General features: G+C 40.0%; 1 protein-coding gene and 1 long non-coding RNA gene across 4 annotated transcripts in view; one reads left to right on the plus strand and one right to left on the minus strand.

The window, feature by feature from the left end:
- slc8a2b (solute carrier family 8 member 2b) overlaps positions 1–21,667 on the plus strand; it is a 172,964-nt gene that overhangs the window by 138,273 nt on the left and 13,024 nt on the right. For all 3 annotated transcript variants that reach the window (XM_067595470.1, XM_067595471.1, XM_067595472.1), the window contains 7 exons: positions 5,859–5,996; positions 6,222–6,449; positions 6,871–7,251; positions 11,082–11,207; positions 12,227–12,422; positions 12,847–12,977; positions 19,047–19,420. In XM_067595470.1, coding sequence (XP_067451571.1) covers positions 5,859–5,996; positions 6,222–6,449; positions 6,871–7,251; positions 11,082–11,207; positions 12,227–12,422; positions 12,847–12,977; positions 19,047–19,420 — 1,574 coding nt within the window. The remainder of the gene's footprint in view (positions 1–5,858; positions 5,997–6,221; positions 6,450–6,870; positions 7,252–11,081; positions 11,208–12,226; positions 12,423–12,846; positions 12,978–19,046; positions 19,421–21,667) is intronic.
- LOC137186489 (uncharacterized) lies at positions 301–18,118 on the minus strand. Its single transcript, XR_010929019.1, has 3 exons — positions 17,924–18,118; positions 2,422–2,494; positions 301–385 (listed from the first exon to the last, which is right to left on the minus strand). It is a non-coding gene; the product is annotated as an uncharacterized lncRNA (long non-coding RNA).

Genomic DNA, 21,667 nt, shown 5'->3' on the forward strand with positions numbered 1-21,667 from the left:
CAACAAACACCTAAAAATAGACCTACCTCCTATAAGTCAGTGTATGCATGTTTATGTTTAGCCATAAAGGATTCATTAGAGGTTGTTATGTTCAAGGTTAAAGCGGAAGTGAGCAGAACTGTGAATTTACCCACGAGGATCATAATCATGAACTGAACACAGCAGGCGTACCCGAGTCTTATCACTGAGTATATACTGCACATGTGCTGTTGGTGCTGTGTGAGTGAGTATGTGTGTGTGGTCCCAGGCGGCCCGTAATGGTTCTCGTGTTCTGGAGGTTATGCAGTCATAAACCGTGGAGAAAAAGAGAAGGAAGGTCCTGGGAGGTTTGAATGGAGGTTGATGTTCAGTACGAGAGAGGACGATGAGGAGACGGGAAGGTCTGCTGGAGGGAGAAAAGAGAACAGGAGGGACAACGGATATTAAATGCATGACATTATGTTGTAGCATATCATTATTTTGTTAGTTTTCACCATAGTCTATAGTATATAAAGACAGACATAGTGAGGTGTGATGTCACCCATTGGTTTGCATTGAAGCTGGTTTTAAGCCCAGAGTTGCAGCTCATGGTCGGTGCCATCTTTTCAGTTTGGAGCCAGGACCTTCCAAATAAAGAGTACAGGGTACGTTCCAAAAATGTAAAAAAAAAAAAAAAAAGGGTAGCACATCTCAATTTTCTAGTCAAGGAGGACAAAATACTAACATTTCACTTGTTTATTTGGCTCACATCACATCTAATAAATGGTCATATTTTGTCCTCCTTGACTAAAAAATTGAGATGTGCTACCGTTTTTTTAAATTTTGGAGCATGCCTACTGGATTTTGGGTTTAGCACTCCACTGAGAATCCCATTGTTGAAGCGCAACCTCCTTCTCCAAAGAGTGCGGGGTGTTGCCTTTCATGTTCTAGAAACACGTACACTTGGGCTAACATTAGTTACTTTAGCTAAATTGTGCTAACAGGGCAGGTATCAAGTAACATTAAACTTATCTATAGTGCAACTCCCTAAGCGTAGAGAGCAGAAGGTGATCCAACTGTCAATCACAGCTGTCAATCAACGCCCACAAGGCAGATATCAAAGCTACTAGCCTATAAGTCTTGAAATCTTATTAACGGAGCAATATTTTCCAAAATGACCACCAGCACACTTATTAGAGGGCCTGAATTTAACAATTGAGACCATAATGACTCAATGAAAAAATGTATTGACTTAGTATTTCAAGAGAGAAGTTGACGCTTTTTGAATGTGAGTCAGTTGGAGGCAGCATCTAGTGGCCGTCGATGGTACTGCAGTTTAAGGGTTAGAATAACTTCCAGCCTCAAGTTATGGATGTTGCTACTTGGTTTTCACATGATTCGATGATGTGTGTGTGTCTGATGGATTGTAGGTAGGTATGTATGTATTCCAGGTACTAATAATAGAGTAGCAAGGTGGGCAGAGTTATATCATGTGGCCAGTGTCCCAGATATGAAGTCTTGTTCATTTTTGCTGCAGACATGAAGGTAACAGCTACTGTATTCACACATTCTCAACAACTGAACGGACATTAAATGTTTTTGAGTGAGTACAACCAATGCTTTGAAGTAATTAATGAAAAAAAGGGTCTGTTGAAAACAACTTTAGGAGCTCAACTACAAGTCTCAAGGATATTTTCCCTAAGAATTACCCAATCACTGAGACTGCAGACAAAACTTAGAGGCAAAGCTTTGTTAAAGTCACTGGATGAGTTTGAGGATTTAGAGTCAATTCCAAAACTTTGGTGCCATGTTTTTGTTGCTGATTGAAACACTCGAGCATCTGCGTATGATATGCTACAATTCTGATTTCACATCTCTGGATTGCTTCTCCTCCACATCAACCAGCTGCTGAGGCTTATGGGTACTTTAGTATTTAGATCTATTTGATACACCAAACTGAAAAAACCTGATATCTGATAAAGTTTAATTATTTGTAACTAGAGGCAATAACAAAACATCATAGTATCATTAAATTGGCTAAGAGTCTCCCATGTTTCTGTTTGAATCACTTTTCATCGAATGAAATGTTTCAAATGCAAATTTGAAGTGTGAAAAGATACCAGAAGAAGCAGCGGTGTTCTTGGGAGGTTTTGTTTGTATCCTTAGAGGGTCTCATATCCCAGGTTTTCATGGTGTCTGGTGCCCACGGCTAGACGAGCAAGGTTTATTAAGCTGCTTTACTATTTTAAAAACATGTTCTTTCATTTTGTTCTCTTACTGATGAGTATTTAGATCTAGTTTTGTTGTTTGTCTGTTGTGTTTCTGTGAATAAATGTCAGATAAGTAACCTGAGCTTGAACCTGAACTTGTTTTTTAGGGCTAAGTTCAGGGTCTTTGGAGAATGTGTGTATATTTAGTATTCTGAAAGAGAGCTGATCCAGATGGGACGTAATGAAGCATCACCTGATCTGATGAAGTGCCTGTTGTCTGAGTCAGGACAGCTCAGCAGGAAGTGAACACAGTTTAAACAGGACAGCTGTCAGGAAAAGACAAAAAGAGGAAATAGATACACTTCTTTATTTAACCATTTAATTTTTATTTAACGTGTCCATCTGAACAAGAACAGATTAACATTTAACAATAGTGAATACATTTCCATGTAATTAGATGACCTTTTTAGATATTACAGTATGTTCAGGCGTTAAACAAGATTACATTTCATCTCGCATTAAAGCAGCTATAATCGATATTTTCATAATAACAATTTATGAAATGACGATGTGTAATGTGAGAGGCATCGTTTATGAACCTACAGAGAATTATCAGCGACTCTGCAGCTCCCCTCGGCTTTACAGAGCTTTATAACGAGTTTCAGCTCATTGTTTAGCTGTTCGGCTGCAACTTTACTGTTCTGATTCACTCTCAACACTCACACAGTGCTATTTTTATTTAGCAACTAGCTGGTGGAGTGTTTAGGAGCTAAAGAGACAGATATTTCCCTCAAGAGTTGATAGAGAGCAAAAACAGAGTTAAAAGAGAGTGAATATTGGACTCACATTCACCAGGTGGACAGAAACACGACTCCAGATGAATGATAATGTTGCTCCGTAACTGTTGGATGTGGAAATAAGCAACTGTTTGCTAACAAGTTGTCAGTGTTGTGTTCATAACTTGTTTTTGCTGTTTTATTGTTACTGTTATTCCTCACTGTTTCATCAACTTTTTATCTGATTACAAATTATTCCAAACTATCATCAGATGCAACACTGCAACTGGAAAAACTAATGATATTCACTATCTAACTTTTCTAATTTGACATCAGAATCAAATTTTGGTAGATATGATCTTTAGAAATTGAATGACATTGTTCTGGTGTGTATATAAAGAGTTTAGCTGTTTAGTTAGTGAACATAAAGAGACCAAATAATTCTGGAAATACTGAACAACCTTTGTAGAAATACAGAAATCTGTCACAAAATAATCACATTGCCGGCCTCCTGCCATGTATTCCTCTTGTCTGATTGTAAAATACTTTGTGTGATACAGCTATTGGAAGTGACGCACCTTTAAAATCATCTATTCTGAAAACAAATTTACTGTCACTGTCAATAAACTGATCTACGTATAAGTATTGTGTGTGTATCCAAAGCCTGATAAATCTTATTCCTCTGTGCCGTAGAGCTCCGTTGTTGTTTGAAAACTATTAAAAACCCATCAGTGAGTCACACTGCTGCACTGGGTGACATGTTCCTTCATTATGAAGAGTTTGGTCATGTTAGCTTGTTAAGAAACGGCTCCAAAGACTAATAACAGCGATCATGTTTTCAGTCTCTGGAGAGTAGTTCTGTGTGAGGCAGACGCTACTGAGCATGTGCAGGAAGGCAGTTCTGCTTACAGAGCTTTGCTAGCTTGTTGTGCTACATATCACAACCTCTTGACTTTGCGCTACATTGAACGTTGTACAGAACTTTAGTACAAAGTCAAGGGGGTTTTGATATGTAGCACTACAAGCTAAGTAGGATGGCTTGGCTCTGCACATGAGATTTGTTGACAATAAGAATAGAATAAATAGAGTATAGCCGGCCATCCTTTAAATCAGCTTTACCATTTCTTGCTTTAAGTGAAAACATTTTAGGGGAGGCTCTTTATCTCAGTTTGCCCTGCATCAAGCACAGTCGCTCTATCTCTTTAAGTTTAAGTTTTCTCCTGCATTTACTGTCAAAGTAATTCAATAGCTACATAGATGTTTCTTTTAAAGGAATCGCTGCTGATGTGTCAGATAACAGTGAGGAGAAGCTAATAGAAATAGCAGAAAGTAATGGAGGGGAATGAATAAAGACAAATGAAAGGGTTAACGGAGGAAAGAAGGGGTTCGTCTTTTTGAAGGTCAGTGTAAATGAATGTCCGCTTGTATGTCCCACAATCCATCACTGTGGCAGCCACAAGAACAAGTCAGCTCAGCTAAAAGAGGACTGGCATGTCCTTTCTCTGTGTGTGTGTGTGTGTGTGTGTGTGTGTGTGTGTGTGTGTGTGTGTGTATTCTCATATTATAAGGATTTATGAGTCTAGAGGAGGCATATCGTAAATAGAGTGGAGAACACATCAGTGAATGAATCGCTCATATGATGAATACAACAGAGACAGAGGGATAAATCTGTGTTCGTGTGGATAAATATGTACTGCAGGCAGCTTAGAGAGACTGTTTGTAATGAGAAAGTCACAGGTTTGATCCCACCACAAGACCTAATGTGTTCATTCATCATCACAGTGTCCTTGAGGAGGAACCGAACCCTTTATCCTTACACTTTTTTTTTACTGTGTAAAGAAATAAGTCTTTCATCCAGTAATTCCTTATAAAATGAAGTGATGTGTTTTGTCTTTCAGCATTAAATAGCAATTTAGTATTCAAAGTGGCTCAGTGCTCACAGATGTGTTTGTTCTCGAGTGATTTTCTCCTGTCAATCAAACTGTAGAGGCAGGACTTTGATTTCCTGTTAAAGTTGGAGTTTATCTGCTGCGTTTTGGTGCTCTGTTATTTTATCTGCTCACCGCTGGAGACTACTTGTACTCATGCTAATTACCCAGTTATCCTTCTTCTTTTATCTATTCCAAACAAAAGAAACGGACATGGCAAATCTTATCTGATGGCAAAAAAAGAGAAGAAATAAACAGGAGGACAGAATTATTATTTTTTTTACATCTGTAGAAAAAAATAATCTGAGATACTGTTTTGTTTTATGTGCAGATATCACCGCTGTCAACAGCAAAAATCTGCTTTATATTTGTAGCCAACATCAAAGTTCTCTAAAGACACTTTGCTGTCATGAGCTTGTAAAAACAATTATCCGAAATAAAAAAAGCATGTGAACACGTTGAGATTTCTATTAAAGACTGTTACTTTCACTTTTCAAAGACTGTTTTCCCCTCGTTTATTACCAGCCTAAAGCTCATATTTACAACAAGACTGTAGTCCAGAAAACATCATCTGAGTCTTGAAAGATGCCAGACTGATGTTTTACACCTTCTCATGAAACAAATGAATTTACTTATTTGTTTAAATAGATTTTCTGTTAGTAGCTCATACAGTTCTTGGTATTTTTTAAGTTCTGGAAAGTTGTTTCTGCTATTTGATGATTTTTTTTACCTTAAAGAAACAGTAAATAAAAAGGTTTTCATAAAAAGTGTAGTATGTTATCTATGCTAATGCTAAAGAGTGTCCGCTGGAATGGTAACATTTAATGGGAATCATTACATAAATACATCATTTCAGTACTATAATACTACCTGTATAATATACATTGTTAATCTTATAAAACAAATGCTTTACATGGTTCTCACAACCTTTTAAACTTTTATTTTAGGGTTTATTTTAAAGCGTGTGTTGTGTGTTTGGATAACAGGAGAAGGAGGTGACCATCACTATGCCTAACGGGGAAACATCAGTGGCAACGGTTCGAATCTGGAACGAAACTGTGTCCAATCTGACGCTGATGGCTCTGGGCTCCAGCGCTCCAGAGATACTGCTGTCTGTTATAGAGGTACACACACACACACACACACACACACACACACACACAAATACACTCACAGGTTATTTAAGTCACTTTTAGGGGTATTTCCTGGAGACTTATCCTAACCTTAAAATTTGAAAAAGTAACTGTTCAAGAGTCTGTTGTTTGATCAGATGCACGTCATCAATATCTGTCTCTTTCCTCCTCCAATCACAAACCTCACACACACACACACACGCTGTACCTCTCCAGGTGTGCGGTCACGACTTCAAGGCTGGCGAGTTGGGACCGGGAACCATCGTGGGCAGCGCTGCCTTCAACATGTTTGTGATTATCGGGATCTGCGTGTGGACGATCCCCAACGGTGAGACGCGCAAGATCAAACACCTCCGGGTGTTCTTCATCACCGCCTTCTGGAGCATCTTCGCTTACATCTGGCTCTACCTCATCCTGTCTGTCATGTCGCCGGGTGTCGTGGAGGTGAGATCGTTTCTAAAATAACGTCTCGAATTTCAATCTCTCCTGAGATGTAAGTTGAGCTGAAAAAGGAACACTTGACAGCTTATCTAGGGAGCCGTATATTAATATCTAGGGATCTTTGTATTTAATAAGATTCTCCCGCCTGGATTCTCCTTCATATTAAACTGCCTGTTGTGTTTAAAGGAGATGAAATGAGCTGCTGTTTGAGCTGATAGTACTAATAATGTATTCATGACGCTCTATCCTCTGTTCACTTTGTGTCACATTGTGTTTGCACTTATGATTACACCTGCGCCCAGTTACAGGAAATTTGTGCCTAAAGGGAGGAAGTGATGTTTTTAATCATGATCTTTAATCAAACACTTGGTAACATGTTAACAGAGAATATGTGTGTGTGTGTGTGTGTGTGTGTGTGTCTCAGGTGTGGGAGGCCTTGGTGACCCTGCTGTACTTCCCGGTGTGTGTCATCCTTGCTTGGATCGCCGACCGCCGCCTGCTCTTCTACAAGTACATGGGCAAGCGTTACCGTGCAGACAAACGCCACGGCATCGTCGTGGAGACCGAGGGAGACTTGACACCCAACAAGGGCGGCATGGAGATGATCATAGACGGCAAGTTCCCGCCGCGAGGGGGCGCCGTGGTCCCCGTGGAGAACTGCGGGGGTGGAACTCTGGACGGCACAGCAGGTGCGGCAAATAACATCGGTGTGGCGGGGGCCATGGCCGGCGGCAACCTGCCCAACTCCAACAGCGCGATGGTCAATGTGGAGAGCAGCAAGGAGTTGGACGAGAGCCGCAAGGAGGTGAGAGGCGGAAAGTACCATTAGACCAAAAAGTTCCAGGAACTTTGAGTTTTATTTCTCTTGTTCACAGCTCAGCTTCTCTTTATCTCTCTCTCTACACCAAGAAAATGTCACCCCCTCATCCTAATATTGATATTAGTTTCAGCCAGTACTTCCTCGTTTTATAACTGAAGTGGTACCTCAGTAGAAGCAGCCACAGTCTTTGTGTTTGACTAGTCAGCAGCAGTCAGTGCTGCAGACCAACTCCACCCCTAAAGTTCCTGAACATTTAGAAAGCAGAGCAGGAACTTTTTTTTACACCTGGAATTAACCTACAGGAACTAAATTTAGGTTCTGGTTCCTCCAGTCAAAATGCAGGTTTAGTTCTTGAGCTCCTCAAAAGGTTCTTTGTCCCCTGGGAAAGTTCCTGCAAGATTAAAAATGAGTAGTGGGAAATATTTGATATCAAATAAGGGCTACTTTAGCAATCGGTTTATGTAGATTGAAATATATATATAGATATGGCCCTGTGTCATGAGTGGCCCTGTTTGAAAACATCACAAATTGGCATGGGATGTACAGGAAGGCTCTGCAGCGGGTGATTAAAACCACCCAGAACATCATTGGTATCCATCTACTGAGCATCAGTGATATCAGTGAAGTGAGGAGCCTGTACAGAGCCCAAAGGACAAAGGATACTAAAAGACAGAACCCACCCAAACCACAGCCTGTTCATCCTGCTGCCGTCTGGCAAGAGATACAGAAGTATCTGCTGTTGTATCACCAGACTACAGAGTAGCTTCTTTCCTCAGGCTGTTCATCCTCTGCACTCCAATATAAATTATATGTTTTATTTTTATGACTTATTATTTATTAATCCATTTATACCCTTTCTGTTTCTGTGAGTAGCATTAACAGGCTACAAACTACATTTCGTTATATATCTTGTGTTGTCAAATGATAATGAATTAATCTTGAATCTTGAATCAACCAACCCATATTGTCTAAAAACTGTTTTCTCTGGGTTCAAAGAAAACCAAACCATGGCAAGTATTTATCAGGCATCCCAGTTCACACAAGGGCAAAAAACTGCTGTTATGGAATTTTCCATCTGTAGGGCTTACAGGTCGGAGTGACATCTGGTCAAGACGAAGCCTTGAGGTCACGCTGTAATTCTTAATCTCTCCTCGAGACTCCGTCGAGATGTTTTGGTGAAAGCAGAAATGCTGATAAAAAGTATATCAGCATTTCCATGGTTACCAAGGTCAGAGGAGGCTTCCCTAAACAACACAGATGGGTTAGTCAGACGCTCAAACCAAAACTGCTGAAATTACACACAACGTGACTTAAAGTGCAGTCCCTTGTTTAGAAACTAGTGAACCAATCAGACTAATTTTTCATATTGTAGGCTGATAAAGACTAGGACTCAGACCTTCAGAGGGCAGAACAGAAAGAGACAGCATCGGAGAAAAACACTCTGGTGTTTACTGTTTTTGCATCAATAAATATTTTCAGTATTAAGACATCAAAAGTCTCGTTTGCACCTTTCTCCACTGCTGACCATCACTCAAAATATCCACAACAACTGCTATGTCTGAATAGGTGATCACTCATCACTATAAAAGACCAAAAACCCAATAAAAAACCAAACCCATAAACTATGTAGGAAAGATGTCCAACTAGGAAACAGCTGCTGCAAAAACAGAACCGACGTCGATAAATCTTGTGCTACTTCAGGGTAAAACCTGTCAGGTAAATACTTGTTCCCTGCTTGTTTGCCGACCCAGAAAAACTACATAAATTGTATATCCTGAACTGATTTAGAGTAACTGTAATCACTGCAGATCTGTTGCTCTGTAATAATTCTGTAATCTCATTCCCCAGGTTTTTTTTGTTGGGGTGAAAAATGCAGTTATCATAGAAAACACAATTTCTGCTGTTGTGATTATGACATGATTGGAGCGCAAAAAGAACGGATCGTTTTCCTGCAGGAGACAGTAAAAGTCGCTGACTAAATGGCGGGGGGTTGTTTCCAGCCGTGATGAATGGCTCCATTTCCTAAAGTGATGGATTTGTGCTCTGTTGTGTATTTTCGTGATGCCGATTTTGTTTTTTGCTACTTTATCTTGTTATAGAAATTTTGAACTCATCACTTCAGAAACTCCAGGAGATATGGACGTCTCAGGCGAAAAGATTTATTGACAAACACAAACTTTCTCGACAAAGGAGACAGAAAATCTGAAGGAAAAGAATTGAGTCACTCTGTTGTTCAGGCGGCGTTCCAGACGACCTCGTCCCCAGTCACAACATCATTATAAGATTGTTTACTTTAGCACCGTCTCTATGGCAACAGGTCGGCCTGACCGGGAAGAAGACAGCGGTCTGTCCCTCACTGAAGGCTTGTCTAAGGAGCATTTTCATACATGACACATATATGAAAGTTCCTATACGAGCAATAAACAGCCTGAGCTTGATACAAGAGATTGAAGGTTATATTATCTTCATTTACACCCGCTAAATAACTATTACACAGGAGAGGGAAGGGAAATGAGACAATTTTAAGAGGTAATAACAGGGCAGAGAGATGAACATGTGGGAGGTTTGACAGACAAGGATGAAAATACGATAATGAGGGTCAGAGAGGTTGAGAACAGAGGAGAGGAGAGAGAGGGGGGGAAATAATAAATTACAACAGTGAGAGGGACAGAATGAAAGATGAAAGACAACATTTAGTTAGCAGTTCGTGTCCCGTGTGGCTGTTTTAAACAAATGGCGTCATGTTGATCTGATCCGACAAGAGAAGGATCTCTGTAACAGCGAGACATCGGCTTATCCAAAGTGTTTCAATTTTATTTTCTTTAAAGCAGCTATAATCAATATTTCTAATAATAATATGAAATGACAGTGTGTAATGTGTTCGTAGTGGCTCATAGTGATGAACCTACAGAGAATTATCAGAGACTCTGCAGCTCCACTCGGCTTTATGGAGCTTTATAGTGAGTTTCAGCTCATTGTTTAGTAGTACGGCTGCAACTTTACTGTTTCGGTTCACTCTCAGAGCTCTCATCGAGTTGTTTTCAGCCACAATAGGCAGCTGTTCACAGAGAAAAAGCTCTAAAAAGCCACTGTACACAACCTGCTCAGCACCAAACAGCAAACAGACACAGTTAGCTGTAGACTAGCTGGTGAACATAGTGGAGCATTTAGCAGCTAAACAGCCAGATGTTTCTCTCAGGAGTTGGTAGAGAGCAAAAACAGAGCTAAAAGAGTGAATATTGGACTTATATTCACCAGGAGGACAGAAACACGACTATAAATGAATGATAATGTTGCTCCGTAACTGCTGGATGTGCAACGATTAGTCGATTAATCGATTAATTGCCAACTATTTTGATAATCGATTAATCGTTTTGAGTCATTTTAAGAAAAAATGTCCAAATTCTCTGATTCAAGCTTCTCTAGTGTGAATATTTTCTGGTATATTTAGTCTTCTATTATATATGTTTGGGTTTTGGACTGTTGGTTGAGACAAAAGAAGTTTCGGACATTTTATAGACAAAACAACTAACCAAATAATTGAAGAGATAATGATGATGATGAAAGTAATTGTTAGTTGTCAGTGTCATTGAAGTGTTGGTATGGAAATCAAGAAGCAAGACAGTGTTTTTGTTGCAGAACTATAAATTCCTCCAGTCTTGTTCAGGCTTCAGAGCCTGAAAACGTGACAAGAATCTGAACACTTATACAATCAGTGTTAGTGTGATCATGCATGCATGATGCATGATGCATGCTGTCAGTGTGTGTTGTGTAGATATTTCAGTCATGAGTGTGTATTCTCGTCTTTCCTCCAGGTGATTCGTATTCTCAAGGAGCTGAAGCAGAAATATCCTGACAAAGAGCTGGATCAGCTGGTGGAGTTGGCCAACTACTACGCACTGCTGCACCAACAGAAGAGCAGAGCTTTCTACCGTATACAGGTAACACACACACACACACACACACACACACACACACACACACACATGCATATTTCATAAATAGTCACTGAGGTGAACAAACAAAAGTGCCAGACCTACAAAAGGACGTAAAGTAGTTCAGAGACTTCATATAATGGTTTTCTCTGCTTTTCTATTTCTGCAGCCACAAGCAGGACACGATGAAGGGCATCACGAAACATGACTGGCTTTTTTTAAATATGCTGATTAGTTTTGGGGTTTTTTTAGATTCTTTTGGCGGGAAAAAAATGTTCATATACAAACAAAAGTCCAAATGTGTGATATTATATTTAAGGGATTCTTGTATATTTCTTGATGTGAAAGTTTAAAGGGGACATATCATGCTATTTGTGATTCTCTGTTATATTTTTACTGTTACAATATTGGATGTTAAACATGGTCAAAACTTGAAGTGAACATATGTAAAAATGTTCCCTGCAAGTCAAAAGCCAGGGCTTCAACCTGCTCTGAACGCTTCATATGCAAAGTTACCTCTACTTCCTCCTCGTGATGACGTCAGATTGTTCACACATGTCCATTACATAGTCTTTGTTGCTAAGGTTGTTGCTAAGGTTGTTCACGTTGTCCACTCTTATATTTCGGATTGGATTCAGGCTCAAACATGTACAAATGTAGCTGAGAAGTTTACATTCCGAGTAAAGAACAAGAAAAAGAAGTGAAATCCTACAACCGCTGTTTGTTTACATAGCCTGCGGAGGTAGAGGAAGCTTCCTGAAGCTGACCAATCAGAACAGAGTGGGCTCATCGGGAGGCGGGTCTTAAAGAGACAGGAGCCAAAACAGCCTGTTTTAGACAGAGGCTGAACTGAGGGGCTGCATAAAGGGCCAGTAGGAGATAAATAGGGAGTTTTTTGAACATAGACCTGGAAATGTGTGTGATATATCCCCTTTAAAAAATGATAAATGTGAGTGAAATTAGATTCTCTACACTTTTTTTTTGTTTTAACACCGTCTCCTCCTCCTCTCTCTCTCTCCATCAAGGCGACCCGTATGATGATCGGAGCCGGTAACGTCCTGAAAAAGCATGCAGCCGACCACGCTCGCCGCGCAGTCGTAACCGACGAGGAAGCACCGGAGGAAGACGACCTGGGCATATGCAGCCGCATCTCGTTTGAAAGCGCTCACAGTCAGTGCATGGAGAACTGCGGCGTTCTGACCCTGGCTGTAATCTGCAAAGGTAGTGAAATAAATAAACCATAAGATAATACCGAGTCCACGTAAATTATTCAAAAGAGGCCGATGTGGTAATAAAGTATTTCTTTTCTTCAAATGAATGCTTAAATTTGAACTTAATTTTTTATCAATCTATGATCTGTTTAAGTTTTATTCTCTTGAGTTCCATCATCATTTTTCTGCAGTCTGAACTTGAAGCAACAAGCTGTAACTGCAATATGGTATTTTTGTAAACTTTAATCACTGGATTAAAGACTGTTATACAGCAGAAATAAACAATATCTAACAGCTGAGCATCAGTTTACTATTATATTTGTTAGTGGCCATTACAAGTAAAACTTTAATGACTTTCTTGCTATCTGTCTGACAGATTTAGATGAAAAGTGATGATGTGTGGTAACTTTATTGTGTTTTATTTCAATGTTAAGGGGGTCTAGGAGAGAACACCTTCTACGTGGACTACAGGACAGAGGACGGTTCAGCCAACGCCGGATCAGATTACGAATACAGCGAAGGAACGGTGGTTTTCAAACCCGGAGAGACTCGTAAAGAGATTAAGGTGAGTAAAGAAGAGCGAGAAGAGAGATGTAGACGGAGCGTAAGTAAACAGACAACTGGGTTATAGATTAATATTAGACAACTTTCAGACATGAAGGTGCTCTGATCTTCAGATAATAGATTTATATTTTTTATATTGTCTGTCTAAACTCCATTCAAATACAATGCCTCTGTCATAATAAAAGAAGCGCTGGAATCAAACTTGAAAGCCTTAAAGAACTGAGACTCTCTTTATCAGCAGAACACCGACATTGGTCGTTTGTTTCGAAACTTAAAAGAACCCACAGGAACCTAATTTATTTTCCCAAATAAGGAATAATTGCTGCCTGGATTGTGCTCAGCGGCAACAACGCAGGAAGTGTTTCATTTATGTGTCGCAGAGAGGTTGTAAGTAGTCAGGGTGAATGGAGGTGAATGAAGCGCAGTACGTAGACAGTAGAGACCAGAGTTCACGTCCTAAAGGGTGGTTCAGGCGACAAAAGCACTTTGTTTAAAAAATGTATCATGCTGTAGTTGCTACGAGTGAATATTGTACTGCAAGAGCAGACGAAGGGAAATAAATGAAACATGTCAGTGAATGTTCTGCAGATTCTGTACATTAAGTATCAACATCCTGCGACTTGGCAGACACCGAGTAGAAGTAAAACTGTGCGTCCAACCAAAGTCGATTTTCAAAGCACAAAAAAGAGGATTTGCAAACCCAAATCATTTAAATTGTTCCTTTTATTTAGTCTTCTTTGCCAAACTGGAGCAAAAGTGAGAAAATGCACAGACGTTTTGGCTGCACACTAAAGAAGTGCTTTGGACTTGGCAGATACATTCGTCAAAAACAGTCAATTATGCTAACAACTATTGTCACTCAGCCAGCATTACATTTGTCTCTAAATGTAGTTGCTGTTGCAGATTAGAAGTATATAACTTGATTTCTAGGAGACAGGATTGCCAACAGAATATTTATGTTTTCCTGACAAGCAACCTCTTGTGGTTGTGCAAATAATGATTATTGTTTCTTATGTCCCATTCACACTAATGCAGTCAAACTGTAAGAACACAGCAGCTAGCAGCCAGCAGCTAGTGGCCAGCAGCCAGCAGCTAGCGGCCAGCAACTAGCAGCCAGCAGGCAGCAACTAGCAGCCAGCAACTAGCAGCTAGCGGCCAGCAGCCAGCAGCTAGCGGCCAGCAACTAGCAGCCAGCAGCTAGCAACTAGCGGCCAGCAGCCAGCAGCTAGCGGCCAGCAACTAGCAGCCAGCAGCCAGCAACTAGCAGCTAGCAGCTAGCAGCCAGCAACTAGCAGCTAGCAGCCAGCAGTTAGCAGCCAGCAGCTAGCGTTAGGTCACTTCTGGCTCCAAAAATCCAAGATGGCGTTAGTTAAAATGCAAACTCGAGGCTTCAAAACGGGAGTCCACAAACCAATGAGTGACGTCACGGTGGCTACATCCATTATTTTTCCACAGTCAATGATTTAGACCAAAATAATAATGAAATGTATCACACACAGAATAATTAATCAGATTACTTACATACTTTCCTTAATTTAAAAGATCAATTGTATAATGCCTCCATATTTTGTTCCATCTCTCTTTGTAAAATCTATTCAGTGTGTAGATAAGCACAAACGGGACGTGTTACCTCAAAAGCACTTTGGGACTCTCTGCTTTCCCTGATAATGTCAGGTTTGTCAGTGAGTTTGACAGTAAGGCTGCACCATTAAAAGATTCATTCAGGTTTTTTTTTTGAGATGATATGAAATTTTAATGATCCCTGTGGGGAAATTGTAGAAGAAGCCTATCATATATATTATGAAACAAGAGATCTGTCAGCTCATCCCAAAAGCTCTGAGCTCAAAGTTGTCTTTATTGAAAGATTGGGAATAGAAGCCAGTACATTTTTATCACTGAATAAAAATGTACCAGCCGATGACACTGAATTCAAACACAGAAACTTGTTTTAGCCAGATTTACACACAAAAGTTACCAAATCTGGTTGCAAGAGCAATTCGTGCCTGAGATGAGTTTTTATGGAGCCGCATAAACATGCTGCAGGCTTCTGAATAACCTGCAGTGTGCCTGTAAAGTCTGGAAAGATATCCGAGAAGATCAAAAGGGGGGGGAAAGAGTGAGGGGGAGAGAGGGATGATGATATAAATAATGAGAGTCCCAGCAGGAGAGACAGAGAAAGGCTGAGAAGAGACAGATGCTGAGATTCAAGGGGAGGACAGAAAAATAATGCTGCTTCTAGTCAAACTACTACAGATTCTGCTGCTACTACGTTAGCTACTACTTCACTGTATGAACCAGAAAGGCCCCTCGGGATGAAAGATGCAACTCTTTCAAGTGTTCTGAAGAAATTTTAGCGTTTCGCTCTTGTGCTTCAATCTGTTCCTGAAGATAGATCTGACAGGGAGATCTTTAATTCTAAACTTTAATCTTATTAGATGTTTTCAATTAATACAAATTAAATATTCAGCCTGGCTCGCACTCAGTGTGTTTTATGATGTTCAGTCATCAACATCATTTGATCTTCATCTTGTACTTATTTCATTTTATTCATTATTTATGCTTTTTTACTGTTTTGCTGTTTATATTTCTACAACCTTATTAAGCTTTATCACCTTTAAATCGCTATTACCTGTATGAAAAGTGTTTAACTGATTGATTAACTGATACGACTGCAGCTAGTGTAAAATACTCCCAGTGGTACAACTACTACTGCTGCTACTACTATATCTGTCATTCCTCCACTATATCTACTTTTGCTGCAGCTACTAGGACAACTACTACTATTACATCACAACTGCTGCTACTGTAGCTTCAGTGAGCTCCTCCTGTGTAATCACTGTTTCTACATTTGAGTTTTAAACTGGTGATTTCATTTGACAGGTGACAGATTACAGGTATAAGACACTGTGTTTATCATTTCGTAGCTCCTTGTTCTCCCCAAAATTTCAGTGTCTGAATAGTAATGATGTCAGTTTGATTGATGCCATTCATCATTATATTATAATATCGTTAGATTTTCAGATCTCAGTGAGAAAAAACAGTAGAATTATTTTCAAATAGCATTTTTTTTCTACATTAATAGTTCAGCTTTACATTACAAATAAACAACTCAGGCTTGACCAACAAGGCTAACTGAATCCCTGAATGCACGTAATGTAAACTTTCCTTCTCCAAGGTTGCAAAGTGTGGAAGACTGTGCATGAAACGGAAATTATAATAACTATCGCTACATGTCTGCTGGTTGAGTGAAGGTCAAAGCTTGTCTCAGTAGGCACATCGACTGCATGAAAACAGAGATGTAGCAGTCAACTATAAAACCTCTCCACTGTCTAATAGAGAGCGACGCTGTAGAGTTACTGTTCAAATAAAAGGATTCTGCTTGCTGAATGCTTTTTTTAATCTTTTGTTTGCAAATGTATCGTGAACTAATGTAACAGTTAAAACAGAGAAAAGCAGTCAAATCCTCATGTTTGAAAATGAATGTAATTCTTAAATATCTTAATTATTAAATTTGTTGTTTATTAATTGATGATTAACTAATTGTTTCAACATTTAACTTGGATTCTGAGTGAAGAGTAACTTAAAGGATAAGTCTGGTGATTTTCTATGTTTCTTATGTTTGGAGCCAAACCAACAATGAACTGATCTACTAACAAGTATTGTGTGTGTATCAAAGCCTGATATATCTTATTCCTCTGTGCTGTAGAGCTCTGTTATTGTCCAAAAGCTACTAAAACACATCAGGAAGCCACACCACTGCACTGGGTGACATGTTCTTTCACTATGAAGAGTTTGGTCACGTTAGGTGACGTTTGGTCACCTCCAAAGGCTAATAACAGCATCATGTTTTCAGTCGCTGGAGAGTAGTTCTGTGTAAGGCAGACGCCACTGAGCATGTGCAAGAACGTGGTTCTGTTTACAGCTTTGCTAGCTTGTTGCGCTACCTCTCAACTTTGTACTGAAGTTCTCTGAGAAATTTATAATGTTGTACAAAGTCAACAGGTTGTGATATGTAGCACAATAAGCTAGCAGAATCGCATTCCCACACATGCTTAAGTGGCCTTACAAACTTTACTTGTAAGTACATCAGTTGATTGTGGGTTTGGCTCTGCACATGAGATTTGTTGACAATAAGGAAAATATAGAAAATTGCCAGCCACATGTGTTTCACTGCCACTCTAAGTTTCAAGCCTCTGGCTTTGTGGTTAGCAGTGATGTCACAGTGTACTCCAGTACACTGTGACATCACTGCAGCAGTGTGAGAAGTTAAACTAGATTTTCAGGCGACGTTAAGTTACTCTGTTGCTATTTAACTGTTCAAACACTCATCAGGAATTTATATCATCTTGCGAAAAGGAATCACATTTTTTGCATCTCCTTCATCTCTTCATGTTGCATCATAGCTGGACTTCATCCAAAATATGCTGTAGTCTGATCACATGGCAGGACGTGGTCTGGCTCATTGGATTATAGTGCCAGCCTAATCTGATCTGGGAGCCCCCACCTGTCAGTTAATGCACGGTGGCAAGATCAGATGATAACAATCTCATAGCAATGACAGTGTAACTGGAGCTTCTGTTAATGTGATTGCAAGGCTCTCTCTCAATATTCAGTTAAGTCGTGCAGACACTCTGACACTACACTCGATCTAAATTCAGAACATTAAAGCTGCAGTTTGCATAATAATGACACAAGTCTGGTAGCTTCTTGTAGCAAAGAAAACATTAATTTTTCAATTCCAGTAAAATAAAACTCTCATCTTGTCTAAATGTATTCTGCATAATAAATCATATATAGATAATTAATAATCACAAACGACTGACACTGAGTTCAGCTCTGATCCAGTCATATCTTCATCCTCTCTCTCTCTGTGAAGATCTGTCTTCAAATCCACTCTCATATTTTACAAAGATGTAGAAAATAGGAAGATCTGTGGTGTTTACTCACCAAAGTATCAAGGATGCATCTGATGCCGATGCAAGAAATCCAGAGTAAAACACCTGGAACACATAGACAATACAAAACAATCGAAAACATGCCCTAGCCATGAAAAATACTCGTTTCTGATTGGCTAGCAAGTGTCTCAAAAAGTGTTTAAACAGCAGGTATTCAGTTGAACTTGCTAGAGTTGCTACTTGATGTAATAGTTAACAGTCTAACTCTCACAGATGAAACACATCTAACCATAAGTAAAGACAGCAGGCCGGAAGGATCAGATGCAGAACTCATTTATTGAATTACTCAGAAGACACAGGAGACACTAAGACACAGGAACAAGGAACACTGACCAGTTATGCAGACAACACAACAAAGACTGAGCTGAAAACTGGGCTATAAATACACTGGGGGGTCTGATTGTAAACTGAGTCACATGAGTGAGACAAGACACAAGTGAAACACATGAAGCAATCAACAAAGGCGGGAAAACACAGGAAGTAAAGGTAACAAAGCAAAATAAATAAAACAGGAACTAAAGTAATCAGACGACAAGGAACAGGTGACACAACACAAGGGCAGACTGGGAGCCGATAGACTGGGGAAGACACTGGGAGCAGGGCGGGTGAGAAGGGAAAGTATGGAAGGAAAGGCACATCCGCACCACACACACAGAATGGGAGGCAGACGAAACACTAGGAAGACAGAGAACAGACCAACCAATAAAAGGCAACCAAAGTAACACCAAGGCAGAAAGTCCCAGAATACAAAACTCAAGTATACAACACTACAAGTTAACTGAGACTGCCAGAAAGTCTTTCAAAGATAAGTCAAACAACATAAACAATCTTAGGCAATGTAAGTGTAACACAGAAAACCCAAAAGAACAAAAACTCAAAGAGTCCAAACACAACAGAAAGTCTTTGCAGGATGTAACAGGATGACAATTTAAACACAGCCCGTCTTTTTACCTGAAAAAGCAAAATAATCTCTGCATCTGTGCTTTTTGCTGAACAGTAAACAGCTGGTGTCTTATCAATCTGTGATTGATCAAGTGTCAGAAGGTACAGCTCTCAATGTCTGATCAGTCATGTCTAAAGATGATGACCTCATCTGTCTTTCCATTCATCTCCAGGTCGGTATAATCGATGACGACATATTTGAAGAAGACGAGCACTTCTTTGTGCGTTTGCTGAATCTCCGTGTCGGAGACGCAGACGGCATGTTTGAGAGCGACGAGGTTGGCGCCACCCCCAAAGCTCGCCTGGTCGAGCCCCTGGTCGCCACGGTGACCATCTTGGATGACGACCACGCCGGTATCTTCACTTTCAGTGAGCGCATGGTGCGGGTGAGCGAGAGCGTCGGCACCATGGAGGTGACGGTGGTGCGCAACTCGGGCGCCCGCGGCACCGTCATCCTGCCGTACCACACCGAGTCAGGCACCGCCAAGGCCGGAGAAGACTACGAGGACGCCCAAGGAGAGCTGGAGTTCACCAACGACCAGACCACGTGAGTCAACTACACTTTCCTACATTTTCCTACATGTCAAGAATGTGTGCAACTTTTCATCTTCTGCAGCTGTTGGTGGCTCAACGTCTTGCATTGAAAGCATTAAACCTCCACCAATCATTTTTTATATTCTAGTAATGGATAAAAATCACTTTGTGGAATGTAAAAGGTCTTGCCTGTAGTGATACAGCCTCACAGAATTACCATTGTAGTAACTGCATTAAATTCAGGTCTGATCTTTTCCCTCAGGTCTCCTTTTTAGCCTCTTTTATATATTTAGAGTCCAAAAGCTGAAAGGAGAGTGAGTTCTGGACACAAACACGACTCCAGTTGGATGATAATAACGCTCTGTGTCTCCTGAATGTGCGACTGTTTGCTGACATGTCAACGTGATGATATCTTAGAGTTTGGGTTTTTCAGGATGTTGTGGAGTTCTCTTGCCCCCTCATGGACTGAAAAACCTTTTATGCAGCTTTAATCATTCAGTTCCTCAACCTAAAGCATCTCAGTCGGTCTAGAAAGTCAAACTTTTCAGCCACGTCTGACGTGTGAGCGGCGCTGTCGTTGTTGTCGGACATAAACCTGGTTGTTTCTGTCAGTGATTCTCAGATTGTAGTCAGGTGTCACAATGTAAATATTACTGTATATTCTGAAATAGATCACTCAGATGATTCTTGTCTCTTTCCTTTAAAATTGTGAATATTTTGCAGCTCTTTAGCTTCCCTTTTTCCCTTTTGGGTGAGATGCTTGAAAGGGTAATTGTAGGATTTCAAAACTACATTAATATTAATTAGCAAAACAAGCATCGACCTCTTTAACCCTACAATGCTTTAATACGTTTTAAGGAAGGTCTGAACAGTAAACAGTTAGCGTACTGAGAGAGACTGATGGAGAGAAGTTTATGTTCCTGTCTTTGCCCTCTTCCTCATTATCTTGTTTTTGTCTCGTCACCCTTTACTCCTCTCTCCCATCCTCACCTTTATTCTTATTTATTCTCAACTTTTTTTTTTTCCTCCTCTCCACCTGTTCCAGCTCTCTCCTCCATCTCACGCTCTCCGTCTTCACCCCTGTGCTTTACCAGATGACAATACCATCTATTATTCATCAAGGCCGGCCTCGAGGAAGGCTCAGCACACTCATGCTGAATCTACTCCAAGTGTGTGTGAAGAGCGAGAGTTTCTATCTCGTTATGTGTTTAAGTGTTTAAATGATAGTGTGTTCTGAACTAATTGCTAGTTTATTATAGTGTGAAAGTAATTTGCTTATTTAGCTGCAAATGACACCAGACCTCCTGTTGTGATGTATTTCTTCTGGAGTCTGTCATGAAAATACATTTGCAGTGTGAAAAATGGAGCTCCCTCAAATCTGGACTCATTTTACTACATTTATAATACTTGGCACGTAAGCTTTTATAATACATTCAAGCTTTAAAGGGCTAACACGTATAATAGTTGCATATGTTGTTTAAATACTGAAATCTATCTCTGATAATTTAATAAACAAACAAACTTTTTAATCTTCAACTCAGAGTTTCTTGTTCATGCATGAGGTAAAATCTCACTAAGATGTAATTTTATGGTATAATCTGTGATAAATCCCTATAAAACGTGAATTTTTTCAATCAAGTATTCAGTTATGAGTCCTACATTAAGATTATTTTCTTTTATTGTGCAATATAAAAGTCTTGTAGAACACACAACACCAGATAATAAGCTGTCAATAACTTGGTGCGGACATCTTTCGATGTGTTTCTCCGTCTCAGAAGCTTTGCTGTATGTTTAAGCAGCACATGTGACAAACCAGAACGGACAGTTTCTTGTGTGATATTGATTTCCAGCAGCTCTAAGCTGATACAAACTGACAGGTTCATTGACTGACAGACACCTGAATGAGTTGAGACAGGGCTGATGATGGGTGAGTGAATGGACTTTTTTTTCACAGTGTCAGCGCCACCGTAACACTGTTCTTATGGGGGGAGTTTATTCCAGTATGTTCTCCCAGTGGTTAACGATGGCCCAGTCAGAGTGTCTGAATGTCACCCAAAGCCCCAAACCAGATACTCTACCTTGGAACATTTTTGCTGCTGAATTGACAAAGTTGTCTTCTTTTCCACAAGCTTCCTATTTCTGTCTTCTCCGACCCTTGTGGCCTTTCTCAGCTTTTATTTGACAACGCTCAATTCATTGATTACTGATGATGTGCTGACAAAACCTCTAAATCCACCTAAGGAAAAAAAAAAAAGCTGTG

This window comes from Thunnus thynnus, chromosome 7 (genome assembly GCF_963924715.1).
Source record: "Thunnus thynnus chromosome 7, fThuThy2.1, whole genome shotgun sequence".
NCBI lineage: Eukaryota > Metazoa > Chordata > Actinopteri > Scombriformes > Scombridae > Thunnus > Thunnus thynnus.